We start from the raw sequence: 23611 nt of genomic DNA on the forward strand, positions 1-23611 counted from the left end.
TTTACGAAAGTCCTTTTGATCTCAACAGTTTTCATAAGGTTCCCAGTAATTTAAAAAAAAAGTTGCCTTTTTTGAAAAGTGTTCAAAAATTTGTATGTGTTCAATACAGCAGGAAATCCATATTAATCAATGGAATTAATAGCAATTTTTATAAAGCACTCAGAGTTCTGTTGGACAACCACTAATTGCCGTGCAATGAAGCCATCTTCCAAAGTGCCTTGACACAAATTTTGTCAACACTATTCCAGTGTCTACTGGACATTTCCAGCTCAAACACAGAATGACTGAACACTCATTAGTCATATATTGTAACAGTTTGGTCATATGCCAGTCACTAATCAGCAAACTTGGAAATAAAACTGGCAGCATTCAGTAAATTCCATCTGCCCTTACGCTTTCCTCAGTGCAGTTTCTGTTTTCAGAGCAGTGCTGGGTCTTCATGATGCTACTTTGGCTTTATCATACCATGTGCTGGTTTAGGATCCAAGCTTGCAGAAAACAGCAAAGATTTCAACCCCTTTGGTTCCAGTTTTCCATTGCTTTTGTATTCATTTCAGCATCCTGAATTTTCATCTCCAGCAGTAAATACCACATAGACTACTCTCTGTCGTTCGGGTCCATAACTGATTTTTTTTTTTTCCTAATTGATCTGAGGAGGATTTTCATAATGAAGTGAGTTTTTTAAAAAGCTTACTGATTAAAGATTTTCAGAAAACATGTTAGTGCCAATGAACTACTGCCAAAATACAATCATGCTGCTTTTGATGAGTCTGGCATACCATGTAAAATCAGATGCCAAGTGTAAAATTGTAACTGTTTTTTTCAATATCTCAAGTTCAAGGCTTCAGGACAGTTCCATAATACAGAAATCCCCATTTTGTGACTGACTGAGTGTTAGGAGTTGGACTTTCTGGAACCACAAATGAACTGGGAGATGCTGGAACATGTTTCCAAGGGTTAGTAACATTCCATATCTTAGTGAGTAAGTGGGGGAAATTTGTTGAGAAAATGTCAAACTTTCACATCACATTAAAAGAAACAAATTATTATTGCTACTGTCATTTTTAAGAGTGTCAGAAATGCCTAAGAAAACCAAATGCTGACTTTATCTAGAGCTAAATCTATAGAAAGCAGATTCTGCAGTTCAGTCTCATTTCTGCAGTCTTTCTGTAGTGAAACTTTTAAGTGGGGAAAGCATAAACCTTTTTAAGGAAGGCAAAGGTGCAAGTTAAAAACCCTTATTATGTTTAAGCACAACAGGCTTCCCTTGGCCTTGGCATAGCTTCAAATGCAAGGATATATCCAGCAGCAATTGGACCAAATTTGGTCTACAGTGGAAGCAAAAGAGGTAAATAGAATCCTTAGCACAGCCTCAGCAGGTGCCAGCTGTTTTTCTGCACACCGTAAGTCACAGTCTGTCAGCAACAAAGAAAGCACCCTCTTGCTATCTCACAGGACATCTGCTTGTTTCTGTCTTCAGTGGAGGCTGGTTCCCAAGTCAGAGTACAAGAAAATGAGTAATTATGGAATAGACTGCCCACTGGGAAAATTAATCCTTTAAATCTTGCAAAATCCTTGCACCTTTTACTGGTCAGCTTGTTCCTGGAGGAACAAGAGCTGTATTCCTTCCATGCTTTAATAAAAGAGTCCTTGTTCTAAAAAAACATCCTTTAAAAAGAAGTCATGTCCTTGCATGAGTTTTAGCATCTAGTTCATCCAAATTAATGTTCATTTCCTTTAGTAGCAGTTGGAGACCACCTGCTGCAACCAAAAAATATTAGAAGTTGACAGATATCCAAAGGCAGTTTTCTCTCATTAATCTCTTTGGATCAATGGTTGCCCTCTGTGTCAGGCTTGTGTATTTTCACTCTGGGTGCATGGAGCACCTCCCCTCACAAATGTGCTGGTTTATGGCCAGGGGTCAGAGCTGTTACAGAAATGCTTAAGAAAACAAAATTACTTTCTCTACTCAATACATTGCAATCGACTTTCTGGAGAAGAGCTACATTCAACTACTGCAAAACTGCCTTCACTTGGCTGAAATTCAAAATAATCAGGCAAAAAAGAAGCCAGCAACAATACTGAGTTCAGAAAGCAGAGGGCAGTTTCTTTTGAAATGATCCAGACTTCAAAGTGTCAGTGCTCTGTGTACACAGAACTGTATGTTTGAACTGTTGGCTGTAGCATAAAATGCTTTAATGTAGAGAAAGAGAAGGCTGGAAGCAGTTATAAATAGCAATTTCTCTCTGAACAATATGGCCATTCCCATATGCTATTCTTAATGTACAGTTTAAAAAATGACAGTTAAAATAGATTTGGTCAGTACTCTTGGCATGAAAAAAAGACACCATGAGCACAGTCAAAACTTATCTCTGAAATACATCAGGTTTTGCAGTTACAAGGCCACTGGGTTTTGTCAGACAGAGTAAAGAAGACTTCAAACCATCTTTCTTTTCTTGTCTGCCAAGGAAGGAGGCTCTCAAGGAGCACATGCCACTGCATCTCTCAAATTTCTACTGTTTGCCATATTAAAATAGCAGACACGAGGCAGCAAAACTAAAACCAAATTATTGTTAATAAGAAGGCAATGTGGTTTTCTCTGGACAAAATATCATGGATCTAAGGGTAAGTTATGGTACCACAAAATCATTATGGGCTGTACACAGGTCTCTCTAGGTCTTCTTGTTGGAAGTTATTATATTGGTTACCACATTAATTATTAATTTCAATAGTTAAAATGGCATTGAAAATTCGGAAAAATATCTGGTTCTCTGCTTTGGCAAACAGGCATATTTTTTCTCAGTTTGTAAGCATAAATAGACCTGTATGATGGAGCAGGGAATCCCAAGACCCAGAAAGATTTCATAACATCATCATCATCATCATCTGTGACAGAGTAACTTCTGGCTGTGAAAAAGAGGGAATTTTGCATAGTGACATCTCTAAGCTTTTCAATCTCCAAATCACACAATGCCTCTGGGGCTCTGCCCTGCACCACAAACCCTCTCAAACCTTCCTCCACACCCCGGGTGAGACAAAGTTCCAACAGTACAAAGTTCAAAATGCGTCAGGGATATCTCACAGGACCATCTCTTATGGGTTGGATTCACACCATTCTGCCATTTCTATCTGCCAGGAATTGCTGCTGGCACCATTGCTTCCCTGCAACAAAGGCACATAATGATAATAATTATCATTATGATAATTGCACAGATTGATAATAAGGCAACACCCTGAACTGAAAGTCTGGATCAAAAGGTCATGCAGTGTAACTACCATTCTCTTCAAGACAATTTTAGACACCATCCAGTACGCAATCATTTCAGCTGCAGTAAAAGCCAGGAAGTCCTTTTTTTATTCTGTGTCCAGACAGGAAACCAAGACAGTGCTCTCTACTATATATTAAACTCTGAAGACAACTCAGTAACAGAGAGGTTCCAGAGCAGGGACAGAATCTTCTTCGCTCTGTGACAGTGCAGGTCTCATGCATTTGATATTTCCTGTAAAAAAGCAATTCTAAGAAGCAGGGCTTTCCCTCACTTCTTCTTTTGGCAGTTGCCTTTAAACTGAGGATCTTGCCTTTGGTCCGTGCCTGTGCTATGTTGCAGCTGGCTAGTCCATGTCCAGCCATGGGTCCTGCTGAGTCAGACCCAGAGCTTTACCCAAAACCCTGATTTCTGGCTTGGCTTTCTGGCCTCCTCATCGCTTGCACTTGTGCAATGATACAGACTCTTGGCTGAACTTGGCTGCCATCAACAAACCTACTCTGATCATTTTGCTTTCTTTCTGTGGAACTGTGTCCTTGCTGGTGAGGTCACTTACTCAGATGTTTGGCTTCCTGCTCCCTGACCGCTGCAGAGCAGCCTGCCTTTGGTGCTCTCTGACAGCCTACACCTGCTACCAAGAAAATGAAAGCTACAGTAACATCTTCCCTAGTTTATATTTAGAGCATACATATATTCATGACATGGCTTTAAAATAAAAGAAAAACTATGAATAAATATATATATATATTCATGTAATAGTGTCAAAATTTTCTTGTATCTAGAGAAACATATGATGTATAATCAGATTAAGAAGAAGAAACAAAGAATTTTTTAAGTGCAGTAATTTGCAGTCTTCAAAGACCGAATTCTGCCAACTAATTCTTTGTAAGGTTACATCTATAAAACTTTATATAGTGAGAAATACACATAAGAATTTATTAGTGGTTTCTATCACAACTAACCCAGGCCCAAGTCTCTTTCAGCAGACTGATTTCCCATTAGGGAAGAACACATATATTTGTTTCTGAGCTAAAATTAAGAGAAAGCAGTATCGACAATGATTGTACAATTGTGTGTTTTACTGCATTTTATGAATTTTTGGCCTCTAAGGGAAGAAATAAGTGTTTGCTTTCTTGATCTTCCAGCATACTCCTTGTTTTGAGAAGTACTTCTTGAAATCAGAGACTTCCCTTTTTATATTGAGAGTTTACCTTGTTCATTAGTGGAAGGACAATAATTCAGGAGCAAATGCCATCACAGCCACAACAATAAGAAGTTTGCTTGTATTAATGCAGAGGTACAGTCTCTGTTACAAACAGCTGAAGGTTGTGACTATAGTCACTGTGACAGGGTCCTTCTGAGGCTGGGTGCAAACAGCTGCAGAGAAGGACGGACCACAGAGTTTGTGGCCAGTGTAGCCTGCCTGACCATGAGCCCCTGAAAGGTCAGAGAGCAAGAAGGCACCTAAATTTCAAAAACCTTTCACCTCTACTCGCTTGGAAAGGGAGGACAAGAGCATTGTTTAAAGAGCCTCATGATCAGCAGGACCATGAGGAGAGATGAGAAAATCATAAGGTTACAGTAACATATTCCTGTGTTCTGTTCCAAGGTTATTTTCCCAAAAGCATTCTCCAGAACTTCAAAACAAAACAAAATGAGAAACAGAAATGGAAACAGAAAGGGAGGAGAATGAGGGAAATGGAGAATAGAAACGGAGAAAGGGAAAAAGGAAAGGGAAATGAGAAGAGGGGAAAAAGAGAAAAATGAGAAAGAGAAAAATGGAAAATGAAAAGGGCATGTCTTTTGACCCATCTTTAGACAAGCCTATAAAGTGGAAAAGGATAATTTCATTCCATATGGATATTAGGTATTAGTATTAACAGCCTCTCATTATTTTAACATGGCTCACGAACGGCAAGGGATTAAGACAGCCAAGCACAATCCATGTCTTTAGTACTGTATTCACTTTCCTCATCTTTGACTGCCTTTTTCTGTGATCACATCTCTGAGAATGAGGCTCAGAATCAAATTAATTATGCAAAGCCCAATTTTAATTTCCCTTTTTAAAAATTACAGGGAAAAATAGTTTACAAGAGCACTGCAAAAGTAATCTAATCCAATCTCCTGCTCAATGCAGGGCTAGCTCCTGTCCTGAGGAATAATATTGCCAAGAGCCTTACCTAGAAAAGTTTAGAATACTTGTAAGAATGGAGATTCCACAAACCCTCTCACCAACTTCTTCCAGAATTTAACTGCTGCCATAGTTAAGATTTTTTTTCCATGAGTTCAATCAAAATTTTCTTTGTTGCACCTTTTGACTACTTATTCTGACTGACTTATTATTTTGCTCTGTTTTATTATCCAAGAAGAGTCTGCTTCTGTTGTCTCTACCACCATTCAAATAGTGATGACGAGGACCACATCATCACCTTACCCAGGAGTGGAAACTTCCTGAGGTACAGGGTGGCTGAAGTTGTTAAGAGAGACACCTAGGATCTACAAGTCAACAATAATAGAATATTGTACAGGAACAGCTGACAAAATGTGGATATACCAGTAACGAGAGAGTGAGAGAGAGGATATCAAAAATAAGTGCTTTACACTGCAGGCTATTCTAGCTGCTTAACAAAAGTTTCATCTTCAGATGAAGAATGCCTTAATTTTTTAACTGCAGCAAGGCAGGTACATTTTGGGAAATCCAGATAGGTGAATGTGACGCTCAATCTTTAGGTTTCCCTTACAAGATATAGGATTTATTTTAAGTAAAGTGGCAGCTGAGAACTCTTTGTTTCATGACCATTACAGAGGTGGAGAACCATCTAAAGCCTGTCAAACTGATCCACTTGCACTTCAGGACAGATACAGGCATTATGACCAAGTTCCTCTCTGATCCTTGTGCAGATGCTAGAGAATGTGGAGACAAGTGCAGAGTATCTCACTGTCTCTTTTGGTTTCAAAATGAAAAGTTTGCTCCTTCTACATACTGTGAATCAAAAATGGAAAGGCTAGAGGAAGCTGGAGGTGCAGTTGCCACAGCTTCCTCAGGAAGGAAATAAACACTACCTGTCAACTACTTTGATGATGGTGAAATTCTAATAGACTGTTCCACATGAATTTTCCTTCATGGTTTCAGTCTGCATTGTTTGTGTTGCACTGATCTAAGTTTAGAGATTTATCCAGGAAGAAAACACAACACAGCTAAGTTTCCAGACACAGGAAAACCTTTTGTTCATATCAGATAAACATATCACACAGGGATAGTTAATATTTCCAAAATTCTTCAATGTATGGCTATGGTATTGTAATTGCACACAGAACAGAGGACAGCACAAGGTGTTCATGCAGATAGTCTTGCTTTCCCCATAGTTATTTCAGGCATTTGTACCAAATCATGTATTTACTATGAAGTTTTGTTCTGCTGACTGTATAGCAGACAAATGAGACAGTAGCTTCTTTTGAATGCTCTTTATGGAAATTCTGCAGTGTGTCTGGAAACAATATGTCTTGGAATAGGAACTTAAGATATGAGTAGCTCCAGTGTATCAGAGAGCTCACAAACAAGTATTCATTTAACACTTGTACTGTAAATACTTGGGAGTGTCTGCATTAACTCCTAGTTGGAGAAGCAGTTTTATCCCCACTTCTATTTTTAATGAAAACTTCTTTGTTGAACAAGTCAAAGCTCATGAGGGCAAAGAAGTAACAGAGTTGTCACAATTCCATTCTGTCTTTTGAAATTCTATAAGAGTTTAAAAAAGGAGCTACAATACTTCAGGTCACCAGTGGTTTGTTTATTTTGCCACTGAGAAAGTGTCCTTGAAATTTTATGAATGTTTGCACTTGCACTGAACACCACCCCCACTCCCCCATTCATCATATCTCTGGACCAGGAAGTTGCCATGTGGTACTCATTTGGCAGATTTGCATCTCATGATAGAGATAAATTTCACTATAAATCCATCAGAAAAAAAACAAACCCTACACCCCCAAAACTCCCCTGAAAACCCAACATACAAAAAACCAACAAGATATACACATGGAGATTCAAAGCCTTAATTATAATATAAGGCCATCTTACTTACACTTTGAGTTCAGTCAAGTATTGTTTCGTAAAAACAAATGGAGCTATACACTAAGATGACATCCTCTATAGAACACTAAAAACTAAAACTCTTTCAGATAAGTGTTTTTACATTAATACCATTTCACTACAATAACTAACAGGCTATTTTGATCAGGAGCCATATTTTTTCAGCTGAGGAAACTTTCAAAACTTGTATGTGTTTTATACCTTTCCTGTAATCGCATGTGAAAGAAACCAAAGACAGAAAATAAAAAAAAAAAAAAAAGAAAATCAAACCATGTGTGTTAAACCACATTCATGGCTAGCCTGAACAGGATGAAATGTTTGCTTGTTTTTTACTGTGAGAAGCATGAAAGGGTTCGAGTCATGTATCCCCATACCCACAAGCACCGCAAAGTGGCAGCACTACTGAGGAGCATTCACTACAGACCAGTGGTTCTGCCTTACCAAGTCAGGAGCTGAGCTGGTTTGGCACAGAGTGTTGTAACAGATGGAGCTGGAACAGCCTTTGGAAAGTTGAGGACTAAGAAAAGCTGAGACTTTGGCCCTCTGAGAATAAAAAAGCATCACATTCTCTAAAGTGACGCAGTGTATTAAATTAGTCCATAGTTAACCAAAGCGGGATGGTGGAAGTAAAAATCCTTACTGTGGGGAGATGCTGCTCCCTCACACCTCCCTCTGTGAGGCAGCCAATGCACTGCCGAGAAGGATTCCTGATCAATGGATATTTTGGTGCTAGGAATTCCAAATATGAGAGGATTCCTAGAAAAGCCTTAGGTTTTGCATAATTTTCCCCTCAGTTTGCTTTGTAGACCACCATGTGCACATTAATGCCTAATAATTACTCAAGCTGCCAGCACATTTGTTTCAATTATCTAAACAACTCTTTTACACCTGAAGATTTACCTTCTCATGCAACACGACAGTGCTGAGCCACAAGTTTTTTTGTGTGACAGAAAGAAATACAGGGACAAGCAGCAACAACCCTTAATTTAATATATTTCAAGAAATGTTGTACCTGCAGTGTGTGCTTGACAGCTGTTATCAAATTAAGACATCAAACATACTATGATACAGTGTATATGCATTATGATGGGGAAGAAAGTGCTTGATTCATACTGTCACCTGGTTCTTTGGTAGGGTCAGAGAAGAGAAGAGAATACATTTAGAAAAGCTACACATTTCTTCTCCTACCCCAAACAGATCTGCTCTTTCTAGCTGCCTGTTTTTCCTATGAGCATGGCTCACAGCTCAAGCTGTAAAATTTTTGATGGGACTGCTCCTGATTATGGGAACCTGAGATGTTCAGGGTTCAGTCTATCACATCACCCATGTTGTGAATGAAGACGTTCAGGAGTGTTGGTGTCAGCATGCACCACAGGGTAGCACACTAATGGAGTGTATTACCCCAGTATCTGCACTCCACACCACTGATTGCACCCCTTCAAGCACGTGTAGGTCAGGCTGCTGCCAATGCACATCACTGCCCACTCATCTCGGCCTTACTTCAAGAGTTTATCTGTGTGGATGTTACAGGAGACAGTGCTGAAAGTCTTGCACAAGACCACCAATATCAGCCCTTTTCTCACACACTGAGCTGGTTATGTCATTGCTGAAGGCTATGAGACTCCTAGGGCAAGACTTTCCCCTTCCCAATTATGTGCTCACTTCTCCTGATTGCTTCGTTCTGACTAGAATGGCTTCCACAACTGTGTGCTCCCACACCTTCCCAGGAGCTGAGGTCAGCTGCTCAGCCTGCAGATCCCCAGGTCCTGCTCCTTGCTCTTCTTGAAAATAGGAGTGATGCTGGATTTCTTCCCACCCATAGGATCATATTCTGATCACCACAATCTTTCAAAGATTGTTTTCCAAAGTTCTGTCTCAATGATATCATCCAGTTTGATGAGCCCTCATGGATGTGTCTCATGAGGTCCTGTGAACTTGCAAATATCCAACTGATTTCAATATCCCTTCCCTCAGTCTGCCTCAAGACTATTCACGCTTTCAGACTTTCCCAGTGGGCTCAGGGGCTCCACTTTCCTGGAGGGAAATCTTACCAGTAAAAAGTGAGGCAAAGAAGGCATTGAGTACCTGGGCTGTTTCCATGCTCCATCACCAGATTTGTTGACCCATTTCATTTTGCAGCAGATCCACATTTTCTCTAATCTTCTTTTTGCTGCTGGTATACCTGTAAAAGGCTTTCTTGTTGCTCTTCTCTTCCCTTGATAAATTTAATTCCAAATGGGTTTTGACTTTCCTGAGCTCATCCCCATACTCTCAGGCAGAGTGTCTATATTTTTGCTATGCTACCTGACCCTGTTTCCAACTCTCTTATGTTTCATTTTACTGTTTGAATTTACTTATATGAAATATCACCAGAGATGAACTAGAGCTTGGATGTCACACAGGTTTATGTTCTGAAACTGTTTTTCAGCAAACCCCAGTTAAAGGCTATTCAAAATATCCACAGCTTATAGGAAATTTTGAAGCATGTCTTGGAGCACTATTCTTTTCTCTCAAGAGTCATCAACTTATTCTTTAGCAGACAGCACAAAATTAAAATTATTTCTAGGTGGGTTCTGTTCTCCTTGAGTTAGGTTATGTGCATCACTTGTAAGAAGGGCAGTGGTTATAAAACGCAGTGAGTAATGACAGATGCTATCATGCCCTCTTAGTCACCAACCACCAAAAAAAAATACAGAGAAAATCAAAAGCTATATTCAGCTTTCCAAAGAATCAGGGCCAGACAGCATGACTATGTATGGAACTCTGATTTCACAGTTCAGAGGAACACATGTCACAAATAGGGCTGGAAGTTAATCCTACCTAAGCAGTTATAAAATATTGCAGTAACTTTTCACAGCAACAAGTGGATTCAGTGGCAGCAGAGGAGGTAGACCCAAAGTCATAAGACCCAAGAGGTTCCCAAGTATAGAATGAACTGGCTGAAGTCCTTACTTGTTAATATTTTTTCTTCTGTACTAAAGATGAAGCAAAAGACCCATGAGATGCGACAGTTCATATTCAAATTTCATTGCTGAATCACTGATATCAGATTTAGGCTTCTGGCAATTGAATGTTTGGAACAAAACACATTTGAGTGCCTCCAGAAAACCCTGGTTCTTCTCAGAACCCTTTGGGAAAACTTGGTACAGACCTGAGTTCTTCTCAGTCTGGGCTGCAAGTCAGCCACAAATGATTTAAAATACTGCAATTCTTTTTCAGGACGTATTCATATTCTGACAGTTGCTTTTTCCAAGGCTTTCTGACCAGAAAGTATCCTGAATTACACATCTGTCATTTCATGCTGCTCATATGCAAATACATTAAAACTGAGGTTTTCTCATTTTACTCATTCTTTGGGAGAATTCTACCTGCATTTGACTCTCTGCAACATCTGTGAATTATTAGATTTGGGAGCAGGAGCTGCTAGAGATGGGAAGGATTCATGAAGAGAATCAACCCCTGTCTAAATTGCTGGTTGATTTTGTTGTTTTGTGAACCTGCTGTAATTGTGTGGGTTGGCCAAATGGGAAAAGATTGTTTGAGGATTTAAAATTAATGATGATAAATAGATCTCTCTCTCTCTCTGTATTTAAGACATATTCTCTTAAATAGTTACTATTAATGACAGCCAAAATGAAGCAATCAGATTTCACTAAACTGTAAAATTTACTGTCTTTCTTGCCAAGGCACACTTGCATAAATTGGCAAAGCTACTGCATAAATTTGATCAAATGTGAGTTACCACTACAAGAAAAACCAAACTGATCCATGGCTAACACAGCAAAGGAAAGAGGAAGAAATCACAGCCAAAGTGACAGGCAGCCTCCAAAACAAGCATTTGATCTCATAATTAACATGTTAGAAGAAGAAATATGTTCTTTGGAACCCTTTGAATACACCAAACATAAGTAATGCAGTCAAATCTTTCCTCCTGATGCTCCTTTACTGAAATGATCCTTCAACTCTAAATGCAAGTGGCAAATGCAAGCACAAATGTGATTTTGAGTTCTATTCAAGATCATGGAAACAACTGCTTACTCCAGACTTCCAGTGTGCCCAAGGACGCCTCCAGAGAGGAAATGAAGACAGTTATTATAACACTATATCCACCCCAGCTGGTTTCCTCTTCTGAAGCCTCAAAAAAAAAAAAGCTAAGAAACGTCTTCTGTTGCCTGGTGAAGCTGCTTAGAGAGCATGTAGTTTATTGTCCTAGAGAATTAACATGCAGAGAGTGTTACAGAGAAAAAGAATTCATTTAGAAAAGTGACAAAATGGAACAAATTTTCTAAGTCAGGTTTGTTCTACTGGTGTTATCCATCTCTTCAGCTACTGAAAGAGATGACCCCATCTGAAACCAACTGATTTTCTATTGTAAATTACTATGTTTTGCATGGAAAGGCCTTTTATCAACTATGAAATCAGGCACGGCTCCACATTAAAAACATGCTCAACAGCTGGTAACAGCTTGAAGACGTGCCTGAAGGATCACAGGGGCTCATTCAATTTAGACTCAATTGCAGTTTGATGATGTCCAAATGCTCAGTCTGGTACAAGAGAATTGCAATGCCATCTGAGTTCTCTTTAAGGAGGACTGTGCTTTATTATCACTGTAATTGTGTCCTGTCTTTGGAAAGAACAGGCTGAGCCATCCCCATGGCACGTGTGATTGCACACATCTGACACTTAGAGCATGTACCGTAATTACTTGGTGGAAACAAGATTTTAGATGTATAGACAAGTTTGTTTACACTCGCTATGTCAGTTCGCTGTGAAGAGAAGTTCCGGATCGCTGCTTCTAAGAATCACACCAGTTGATCATCAGCCAATGAAAGTCAATAATTCAGGATTCCTCCATTAAATTCAGCAGGTCAGGAGTGCAAAGTTTATGTCAACAGCCTAATGACAGCCTTTCTGTGTACAGAGGGCCAATGAAAGAGACAAATATTTACTTTATGTAAACTACTGCTAAGCATGTTACTTAGGCCAAGAAAGAGCTGTTCAGCTTGGCTAATAATAAAACCCAGATGTCAATGAGAAATTTGTAAAGCTTCTTTTAGCGGTCATAAACATAACATAAACTTGCAGAACCACACACATTTAAATATTTTTTTCTATATTTTTTTTAAATGCAGGCACTGATTTGACTGTAATGAACTGAGAAACACCGATAACTGCCTAAATAGCCTAGAAGAATAAATGTCACTTCTGCAAGAAGCTGGAGCAAGTGATTTGGAGGGGTCTGTCACTCAAACCTCAGCAGGGTTGGCATTGAGACTTTCTAACTTTAGGTCTGTTCACAGTTTGGGAGCCAGCATGTTCAGGGCTGTGCTCTGAGCACCTTCTATTCACTAACTTAATTTGTTGTTGAAGAAGCAAAACATGTTAAAATCAGCCAGGGTAATCAGTGTAAGCTGAGATACATTTTAAGGCATAATTTAGGGCCGAGTACATGCATTGAAAGGCAGTGCCAGATAAGACAAAGCATGCTTTTATGAACAGATAGATGCATGCTTAATTGTCAAGTGAAGAAAAGAGAAGTGATGAAGTGATTCATTAAGACACCAACATGTCTTCAGTCCTCCAGCACAAACCCAACAGAGTAGGGTACTGTATTTGCATAATTTTTGTGAACATAAGAGAAAAACCGCAAAAGCTGTCCATGGTTCAAATGACACTACATTTAGGTGAAGAGGAGGAAAGTATTTTATTCCTTACCTATTTGCACATTTGCAATGCTACCTGCAGTGAACTGGACTAAAACTTTTCAACAGACATAGGAAAATTCATCATTCTAACTTCACAGAAACTGCTGAGATTTCAGAACTCCTGTTGAGTTTCACTCTGAAGCAAGATCACATTATTTCTTAAAAGTTTTGTTGAAATAATGGCCAAATCCCATCAATTTGCAGACCATGGAACTGAATTTTAAAGTTCTGAACTAAATATTTCAAAATCTTAAATATTTGTTTTAAAATGGGTAGTTCATGATTTTAAATATAACTTTTTATGTACTTCCTTTTTTTAAATTTTCTGTTTTATTTTACCACAAGAGCAGTAGCCAGACATTCTAGGACTTGGAAATGAAAGCAACACTTGTACTAAAATAAAAGACCCAACATCTCATAAGTTTACTAAAAAGTTAAACTAGGGCACAGAAGTTCTCAAACAATTTCAAAGACTGTCATCTGAATTTTCCCCTGCAACATTCCATCATTCTTTCTTTCTTTCCCCCTCTATTTCTGTGTAGGAAATAATCATAACTAGATAATTTCCTCAAGAGAAACAAGACTTATTCAAAACGTTGTTCCTGATAGGAAACAGATTAAAATATTCTAACTTGTCCTTCTAGTATCTCTCATAAAGTCATGGAAGAGATCAAGACCTCTGCTGGATGTCTGCTGAGATTTTTCTTTTATTCAGCACTCTCAACCCTGCTCTGCAATTCAATGCTCCCTGGGGAAAACAAGAAAACAAAGATGGTGAAGGCAAAGATGGCAAATTTTTCTAGACTCTGAGGGTCACTGCTTTGTTTTCAGGTTTGTAAAAAATAAGTTACACCTTCCCCATCCCTCAGTGAATAGTTCAATCCCTGAACAATTTTCCTGCCATTATTTAACCAACTCAAGAACATCTCAAGGTATTTTTTCCCTTTTGCATGTGGCCAGTACAATGGTTCAGCAGAAGGCACCTGCGCTGTTCCTCCAAAACCACATTCACTCATTCACAATTTCTCTTTCATTTAAAGGAATTTAGAGATACAAATCTGTGCTATGGGTAGATAGAGTAGAGCTAGGCTCAGAAAAGCAGTTCAGCACTATTCACAGGGCAGGAGAATCCTGGAAAGCAGTAACCTAGAAGGAGACAGTGACAAAAAGGACACTGGATGTAGTATACGTTTAGCAGCAAAAGGCCTGAATGCAAGAGAGCCAATTCATCACTCTGTGTCTCCAAACATTTTCATCTTAAATACACAGTTTATTTCTGTGCACTCTACTGCTAAAAAGGAACTGTGAGAAAGGAAAATTAGGTTATTTCTCCAACAGTTAGACTGAAAGATTTAAAGTATGAGACTCTACTCTCCAGTTACAGGTAGAATTTATATTAGTCAGGTGTTTGCAGCACCAGAAGGAAAGGAATATTATTTCTGTCTCTGGCACTCAACACCTGATTTCAGAAGATGAAATAATTTAAACCAAGCATCAGGAAAATATGTTTTGTAATGGAAAGCAAAGCACGAGACCCCCCCATTATGTCAAGCACTTAAAAATCAGATGTGAAAAAATTTAGTAAACATTTGGGAACAGACAGATGAGTAGGGAATATTAGGCCAAGACAATCATGAAGGAACATATTCCCAGCGCAGCCTCCAAGTCTCCAGTGATTTTAGGACACTTCCCTAACTCCACTTGATCTTCATTCATGGTAAGGTTAGGACCTCTTCCAGCAACAGTAAAATTCTGCGCTGGAAGAAACTGTCAGAAACAATAGGGATCATCTTTCCTTCTTCTGACATCTGATCTGACTTTCACAGGTAGGATATTTAAAAAAAACCAGGTGGTCAGGTAATAGAAACAAGCCAAAAACATCCAAAAAAGAAGTTGTGTGTCAAATAAATATTTGCAGCTTTTGTCATTTTACTTGCAGTTCTAATGATTTTCTGCTTATTAACTTGTGTGTCCCAAAATTTGTCTCTCTCCTGTCCAGACCTCTCTCATGCACTGTCATTCATCAGCTCAAGACAAACATTTTCACCTGATGCAATAGATCTGCCTCCAATCGGTAGATAATATGTTATACATCAGTCACCATTCAGATATACATTTCTTAATTCTAAGAGCTGGTTTCAGTTTGTTTCCTTAATTAATTACATGTAATATACAGCATTACATATTTCTCATCTGTACCTATAGCATTTTTTAGTGATAACTAATCTGTGCCTTTTTCTCCTACTGAAATAACTGCCTGGGGCTTTGGCTTTTGGATGCCAAAGTGTCAGTGATCTACGACAGTGTCCATTAAAAAGGCAAAAACCAATCAGAATAACATGAAAGTCTTCATGTGTGGTATCTACTTCCCATCAATGCTTTCCAATGCTCCTATCACACAGTTATCTAGAGGTCATTTACATAACAAATTCTAACTCTGTAATAAGAGAGTTAAAAAAGTTTTTTGGTGTAAATGTCATTGTTTCTAACAGCAAAGTAATATGTGAAGCTTTTTCACTTTTCTTAAAATGACATGTAAACTTTCAAGTCAGTGTTCTCTCTCACTAGTTAAATGTGAGGCTATGCCTTCCAGAGATGCTGAGGAATTTGGCTCTGTTACAAGAACGTATGATCTGAAATTACAAAAAGACTTTTCACTGAATGTCCACGAAGACTGGACTGTAAAACTAAACATTTAACTCAAGAGATTAGAAAATCTCAGTTTGTTCAGACTCTTACCAGGAGAAATCTCTATGCACTGGAACAAGCATCACATCTGTCTTTGCACTCACACCATGCCTGGCACATTCCTGCCATGCCCACAGTGACGCACATATCTATCCTAATTGTTAAAACATTCCATATTCTGAATTTATTTAAAGTACTTTCTGTTAACTATTACATTCTGAAGATATATTGAGAAAGCAGTTATGATAGGCTGCCTTAGAGCTGGAGAACCAATGCAGTATTTATTTACCCTCACCCAGAATGAATGGGAATTTAAACTCCTAACTCACAGCAGCTTTCCCATATGAAATGATGAACAGTAGCAGCAGAGAAATGAAGATCTGAAATGGTAGAGTCTCTTTCCATATTAGGAAAGCAAATCTTAAAATTCACACTTACTCTCAATTTATAAACATGATTTGGAGAAGCCTTACCTTCTATGATCTGAGCTGCTGCACCAGCATGGATTGACAAGCCAAAGAGCAGTAGCAACAACTCCCAGGTCCACCAGGCATGCCTGGAGCAGGTGTGCCAAAAAAAAAAGGGGATGGGGGTGGGGGAAGAATGAGACCAAAGAGTGTAAAACAGAAACACACGGGGAAAAAAAAGAAAAGTAAAATTTAGAAGCAAGAGTTCTTACCATGAGAGCATTTTCTGAAAGTCAGTTGAAAGAACTTAAGTGAGGAAAAGGTGCAGTGCACATGAGTTTTGTGCTTATGAAAATAAGAAGTTAATAAAAACTGGAGCCTGCTCTTTCTCCTCCAACGTTCAGACACAAGTGGAACAAAGGCAGCACTCAGTCTCTCTGTGTGACTCACTGCAATTCACTGCTCCAGCTCTGAAATCTGACTCCGTGTAGACTTTCCTGTCAGACCACTGCCGAAAACTTCCCACTGTATTTATGGATGGACACCCCTGACTGCTGTACACCGTCCCAGCTCTGTCATTATCCAGCCCTGTCTTCAACTGCTCTGTACCCTGACAGGCAGCACAGCTTCTCCAGCTTCCCCTCCTGCCTCTCCCTCCTGCTCACAACCTCCACTCATCCAATAAAATGTGACCTCCAACATCCTTCCATCCAGCGTTACACAGGCAGTGGTACACATTCTTAGATGGAATGGACATTTCCCCTGCCATTTTAGCCAAACTCTTTCAGAAGCAAGTTTGAAGATATGAGCAGGACAGAGGAGCAGTTAAATGGCAACAAATGCCTGGGATTCACACCTGCATTCTCTTACAGATTTTCTGTCAGCTAGAGAGACATTTTGAGATAACACCCATCTCTGTGACAAGCCAAGTTTAATACTCATATTTACAGAGATTTACACCCTGCATGTAGTTTGAGAGTGTGTCTCTACCTCAGCAGCTGTACATATATGTGTCTGCTATAGAGATCCTGTAGCATTTCTAATAGTTTCCACTAAAAGTGTTAATTCACCCTTCCCTCCTAACTCAATGAAAAGCATTTTTTTCCACTTGTTGCTCTTCAAAGCTATTACTTGCCCAAGGAAGAAATTCTGCAAGGATATGCTTGAAAGTAATGAGACAATTTTCAAGTCGTGAGATGTTTAACAAAGGCTGCAATTGTTACTTTTTCACTGGGGCAGCAGAGAGCTTGGAAAGTGCTGCATATGGAAAGAGACCAGTGGGCTTTTGGTAGATCTAGGCTGAAAAGCGCTGAAGATCACCTTAGGAGAGTCAAAACTAAAAATGAATTTACCTAGGATGGAAAGTGGAAGACAGACAGGAGTAGTTTTTTTGCAGTAATGAAAGAACAATCCCAACCAATAAACAAAATAAGGAAAAAAATTATTTTACTCTGAATAAAATGCTTGGGTTTGGGGGTAGTAGTGGTGTTTAGTTAGCTGTTTTGGGGGAGGTTTGTTACTGGGTTATTTTAGTGGCTTTTTGTTGTTGCTGTTCTTGGGTTTTTTGATTGCTGGTTTATTTATTTTCATTTTATTACATTTGGAAATACAGAGATTAGGGCTTTAAAATCTAGAATCTTGGTTCTACTCCAGACTCTGCTTTTTTGGTTAGAAACCACAACAGGTCAGGTCTCTCCAGGGATATTTTAACTCAGCCACAGACCAAGTATTATTTGCTATCCACCTTCTCCATAATGACAAGGAACAAAGAGATCAAATTTCCTTTTAATCAAGTGTCTTTATAAACACACAGAGTTTTATCTTCTTCAGAGAACCAAGAACCCCTTTTTTCCAGTTCTATAGTACTATATTAGGGCTGAAAAAAAGTCCCATCCTTCACCTTTTCTACTTGAGGCTGTCATCTCTTTGCTTTCTCTCTCCATGAAATTTCTCAATTGCTACCAGCAACTGCACTGCTTACAGGAACAGTGTTTGTAACACTTGGTTATCATATTTTATGCCTTTATCTTGCACACTATATATATATTATCCTAAGAGAAAATACTGAGTTTTTAAGCATTCATGGAAAACGTATTTATATACAACCTGGCTCACTTTTCCATTTTTTTTTTTCAGGATTAATATTTAGCAATGACTACCAAGAGCTATTATTAGTCCTATTAAACTATTTTTTAACTGAGTTCCTTCCTTTGATAGGAAAAGAGGAATTTTCTGTCTCATTATCCACAAAATCTCAGCGGCTTATCTGTATAATCCTTCCTGTTGCAATAGAGTTTTCATCCATTATATATGACCAAAACATGTGTGTGCTTTCGTATCTTACAGTAGACTAACATCTTTAAGAGACAAATATAGAAGCAGCCTCCAGATTTATAAAACTTGTAACAAATTTTTACAGAATACACAGCAGAGACTTTATTATTGGATGGATTTCACCTCTGAGTTTAGAAAACCCATGGGAATGAAGGAAGTAATGCACTATTCATACAGATGATCTACATGAAATGCTGCTGAGAGTGCCTTTAACTTCTGCTGGACATTTTAACATGGATATCTGGCCAATGCTCAACATTTTTATCCAATACTGGATAAAGGAAAACAAGACAGAGCATGTTCTTGACCTCTGCAGTCCTTAAATTTTGAATGGAATTGTGGAGGAATCCCTAAAAACAAACAGTTTATTACCCTCACTCCTGTAGGTCATTGGGATTTATTGAGTTTCTAGTGCTCATTTGTAGGCCCAAGAATTACTGAAGTGCAGGCTCTCTATGTCTGCTATATTCATCTATCCATGCATGTCTTGCTCCCCACAAGGGCAGTGACATTTGTACACATCCACTCAATTTTAACCTTGTTGTTTGTCTCATCTTTTTCAAACACAGCAGGACTCCTTTGAATTAGGACATCTGTGCTTTCCTTCAGTGCTGTGTCCAGTTGTCTTCAACTAAACAAGAGTTTCCCTTCTTGTTAAAAATCTCCATTTTCCAGGCAGAAGTTTTGCTTACTTCCCCTAGTTCTGTCAACTGATTACACTCCTTAAGACTCCAAATGGCAGGCCACAATTCTGCTGTTGCAGTTTTTGTCCATTCACTGAGTTAGTCTGGCTGGCTGTTATATTTCTCATCAGAGGGGATTTTTTTCTTTCCTGCTGACTGCAACACCAATTTCTTAGCTGCACATTTCTATCCTCTAGAACTGCAGGATGTAAGACTCATAGGAATATTCTTGTGCAAAGTTAGTGTTAGAGAAGCAGGCTGGACCAAGGCCTGAGTGAGTTAAGAACTGCACTAGAAAAGAACAAAAGATTTATCTTTTGCTTAGACTTCTCCTGAGCATGTACTAATAGCTGGCATTTAGTGTATTGTCTGGCAAGGAGGTCCACAGCTCAGGTATGCATTTCACAAAGAAGTCTCTACTTCTTTGCTTTCAAATTAGGCCCTGCTGATGTTCTTTGATGTCTCTGAGTTCTTGCACTGAATAGGGTTCACCAAATCAGTGCTCACTCTTTTTTCTCCATGCCCTTTGTGACTTAGGAAGACACTTTTATATATTCTTTCCACTTATCTTCTTTCTGTACTAAGTGTCAACTTGGATGTTTCTTGTACTGCATTCCACACCTCTAGTTATCTTTTTAGTCTTTCTCACAGTTTCTGTGTTCTAGGACATAATTTTTGGTCTCTGGTGGAGCCAGGAGGATCATAACTGCACAGGATGCAGGTAATCACAAGCTTTCTCAAGTGTGCTCTGTCCTCTTTCTGGTGAGGAAGAAAACTGATGTGCTTTCTTGACTGCAGCCAAGATGACATCTTTGTGGAACTCTCGTAAGCTCAATAATTCACGCCTAAGAGGTATTTTTATGTGCAATTAGGATTTCTCTTCCCTCTGAATAAATTGATAACAAATGGTAGAAATTAATGTAATCTACCATTTAATTCCCCGGTTATTCCCTCTCAGAAGATTCTTTGCAGTCAGTCCCATCCTTCTTAAAAAAACCCTCATCAGCAAAGTTCCCTGCACAGCTCTCATGTAACTGGCTGCCCTCACTTAATCCCACAAGAAAGATGGAGAGAATGCTACAAGTGCATTCAATGATAGAGCAAGGAGAAATGGCTCCACACCGACAGAGAGTACATTTAGATATTATAAATTCTTTACTGTGAGGGTGGTGAGGCACTGGAACAGTTAGCCAGAGAAGCTGTGGATGCCCCATCCCTGGAAGTGTTTGAGGCCAGGCTGGATGAAGCTCTAAGAGTTGTCCCTGCCCATGGCAGGGGGGTGGAATGAGATGGTCTTTAAGGTCCTTTCCAACCCAAACCACTCTGTGATTCTATGATAAGCCAGGCAGTACAATATCTGTAGAATTTCAGTGATGACAAATCTCTACCACAAGGGCTACCTGTATATTCCTGACATTTTGTCCTCTCTTTTAACCAGTTCACTCACAGACTCATTTCTTGTGCCTTGCCTTCCTGAAAAGCCAGTCCTTCTGAGGACTTCACCTAATCCATTTAGGTGATGGATTACAGCAGGGTCTATAAATTTACCCAGAAACTCTGAATGACATTTTGGCTTTGAATATGATCAGCTGCTAAATGCATACTTTCACAGTGGTTTGGTAATACACTTTCAGAAGCATAACAGATGACTCAGTATCTGTTTTTCTCCATTTTTCTCCTTTAAACAAAGCACCTTAGGAAAAAAAAAATCTATAAATGCTTATTTTAATATATAATTATGAAGGAATAAGAGTGTACATTTATGTACCTGAAGACAGGGCTGCAGTAAACCCTACAAATGGGTACAAATCAAAGGTCACACAGCAAAAGAATTCTGGCATTTTCTGGCTCTTTAGTACTTAATTTCAACTAATTTGATTTTCTGCCCACTCTATCCCTCCCTCACAGTATTATAAAAGTCATTGGAAAAAAATGTTAAATCTTTCATATAGCTGGGGCTGATTGGAAAAGAAGGCAAAGAGGAATCAGGGAGCTGAAGCTTGCGATGGAAGTCCTAGAAAGGAAGGAATCTCCCATCAATACTTATACTGGGAGATGATTTTTTAAATCATTGATTTTTGAAAGAGAAGAGTGTTTGTTTGGCACGCAGGTGGGTAAGAAAGTGGATGAATAATACAGAAAAAAAGGGAGAGTAAGACTGAGTGAAAACCTGCAATAACAAATTGGGAAGAGGTGAAGACAAAGCTAAGGTGAATGGAAGCCAGTTAGGAAACAGAAGGAAAGGGAAGTGCTGGTATGTTACCTGACACTAGGTAGCAAATACACCAAGAACAAATGTTTAGGCATATATATTTCTCCTCTACAAACTCTGACTCAGTTTTTTGCCAGGCAGCATGACAAGAAGAGGAAAACCTCTGAGATTCTTCTGTTATAAGCAAGCATCCAAGAAACCTACAGGCAAAGCATGACTTGTGCAATACACTAGTATTTCAAGCAATTTATGCTGTGAAAAAGGATATTTCAGTTCTTCTGGTGGAACTTGTAATGTTAGAACTGCTTCTGGTGAAGTTTATGGTATTGGCATGAGACACTAAGTCAGTGTTTAGAAACTGTACAAGCAATTGAAATTATTCAATAGAGCATGAGGGACAACTGTAAAACCAAGCATAAATAGTTGTTCTGCTTGTAATTTAAACTTATGTACATGGCAACAGTGATCCTATTAGTATACTAAATTAATTTATCATGAGCAGAAGGGTACATAGTTTTAAAGCATATTTAAAAAAATAAGTCTTAACCGTATTAAGTACATGCATTGCACTGAAAGGCTCCATTCAGACTAAATGTCACACATTCCTTTTATATGAATAAACCCAGAAAGAATTATATGCAGCACTTTTGCTGTCTGTCTCCATGTGCAGCTGAGCTGAAGAAACATTTTCTTCTCCACACACATGCGCACATGGCCTGTCACAGGGCACAGAAAATAAATCCTTCACCAGAATCCCTCTCCCCTTCTGTGCAAACTAACTTGACTCAAATATTTTCCTTATAAAAATACTTACAGAGTTTGACCCAATGAGTGACCTTAGTGATTACATTTTACACTGCCTTGAGAGAAATCTGTAAAAAACCTGCTCTTCTATGCAGAGGCAAACTTTTCCCACTGGTTTATGTGAAGTAGGGTTTTCCAAAAAGTAAAATCCTACCTTTAAACCAATGGCAAGGTGATGCAAATGTCAAATCTTTAATTATGTTAGATTATCTTCTGAAATTTCTGCTTTGCAAATCATCACAAAAACATGGACAGGCTAAGTGAAGAGCAGCTGATGTCATCTAGTTGTACTTGTGCAAAGCATCTGACCTTGTCCTGCGTGATGTCCATGTCTCTAAACCGGAGAGACATGGATTTGACAAATCAGTGGATGAAGAATTACCTGGGTGGTCACACTTGAAGAGCTGTGGTCAGTGGTTCAGTCTCCAGGTGGAGACCAGGAGCACTCCTCAGGGGTCAGTGTTGGGACTGGAGCTGTTCAACATCTAGGTCAGAGACATGGACAGTGGGATTGAGTGCACTCTCAAGGATTCAATCTAGGAATGACAATGGTGGGACATCTCCAGCAGTCCTGATGTGAGAGTGGGGTGGATAGGGCTGATTAGCAAAAGGCATGGGGTGATGTCACAAAAGCAGAATACAAGGGGCACCCCTTTATTATTAAGGTGCCCCTTAAATAGGGGTACCTCCAGAATTTCCCTGTAACCAAAGCAACATTGCTGGAAAAATCCAGGCCGCTGGGTTTCTGAGGGTTCTAGGATGCCTCTCTGAAGTGCATGCACACAGCACAGGGAATTAACAGGATTAATTAGAGACCTGTGTGCACCTTCAGAGCTACAATCTTGTTGCAATCATGGAGACATTTTGGGATGGCCTACAGGCCATTCCTGCTTCCAGCAAGTTGGCAGAGGTTGTCTTTCCCCTCTGCTCTGCTCTGGTGAGGTCACACATGGAGTCCCATGTCCAGTTCTGGGCTCCCCAATGCAAAAGTGACCATCACTGAGAAAGTCTAACGAAGAGCAAAAAAGAGGGTGAAGGGACTGAAGGAAGCAATTCCTTCCCAGATCCCTTCCCCCCTCAACCATGTGTGCTTTTGGGGCTGTTAATATAATGGAATCTTAAACAGTCTAATTGAAGGATCACCATTAGTCTTTATCTAATTATTGCAGAAAAGGAATGCAAAATAAAGTAGCTAGAGTACTAATAGACAAGAAAAGATGCAGTGATTGCAATGATACCATTAAAAATTGAACACACACAATTTTCTCAATTTCTAACCCTTTTCTGATGTTATGCTTATCCTTTCACTGTCCTTCTGGGACCTAGTCTTAGTGGTTTCATTCTGGTGTTTGCCATGGGGACAAGGTCTTAGAGCAAGTTCTCAACATCTGGAGTCCTTTACTGGAGGGAATATTATATTTG

At 39.1% G+C, this 23611-nt stretch overlaps 1 protein-coding gene across 3 annotated transcripts in view; it reads right to left on the reverse strand.

The window, feature by feature from the left end:
- Positions 1-16686, reverse strand: part of COL15A1 (collagen type XV alpha 1 chain) — a 115303-nt gene extending 98617 nt beyond the window's left edge. For all 3 annotated transcript variants that reach the window (XM_005525231.3, XM_014254534.2, XM_014254533.2), the window contains exons 1-2: positions 16429-16686; positions 16223-16305 (exon numbers count right to left, since the gene is read on the reverse strand). In XM_005525231.3, the coding sequence (XP_005525288.3) occupies positions 16223-16305; positions 16429-16439 (94 nt within the window). In that variant the 5' untranslated portion in view covers positions 16440-16686. The remainder of the gene's footprint in view (positions 1-16222; positions 16306-16428) is intronic.
- Positions 16687-23611: the final 6925 nt, after the last annotated feature.

This window comes from Pseudopodoces humilis, chromosome 1 (genome assembly GCF_049639895.1).
Source record: "Pseudopodoces humilis isolate 2021_Gansu_Grassland_sample_001 chromosome 1, ASM4963989v1, whole genome shotgun sequence".
Lineage (NCBI taxonomy): Eukaryota > Metazoa > Chordata > Aves > Passeriformes > Paridae > Pseudopodoces > Pseudopodoces humilis.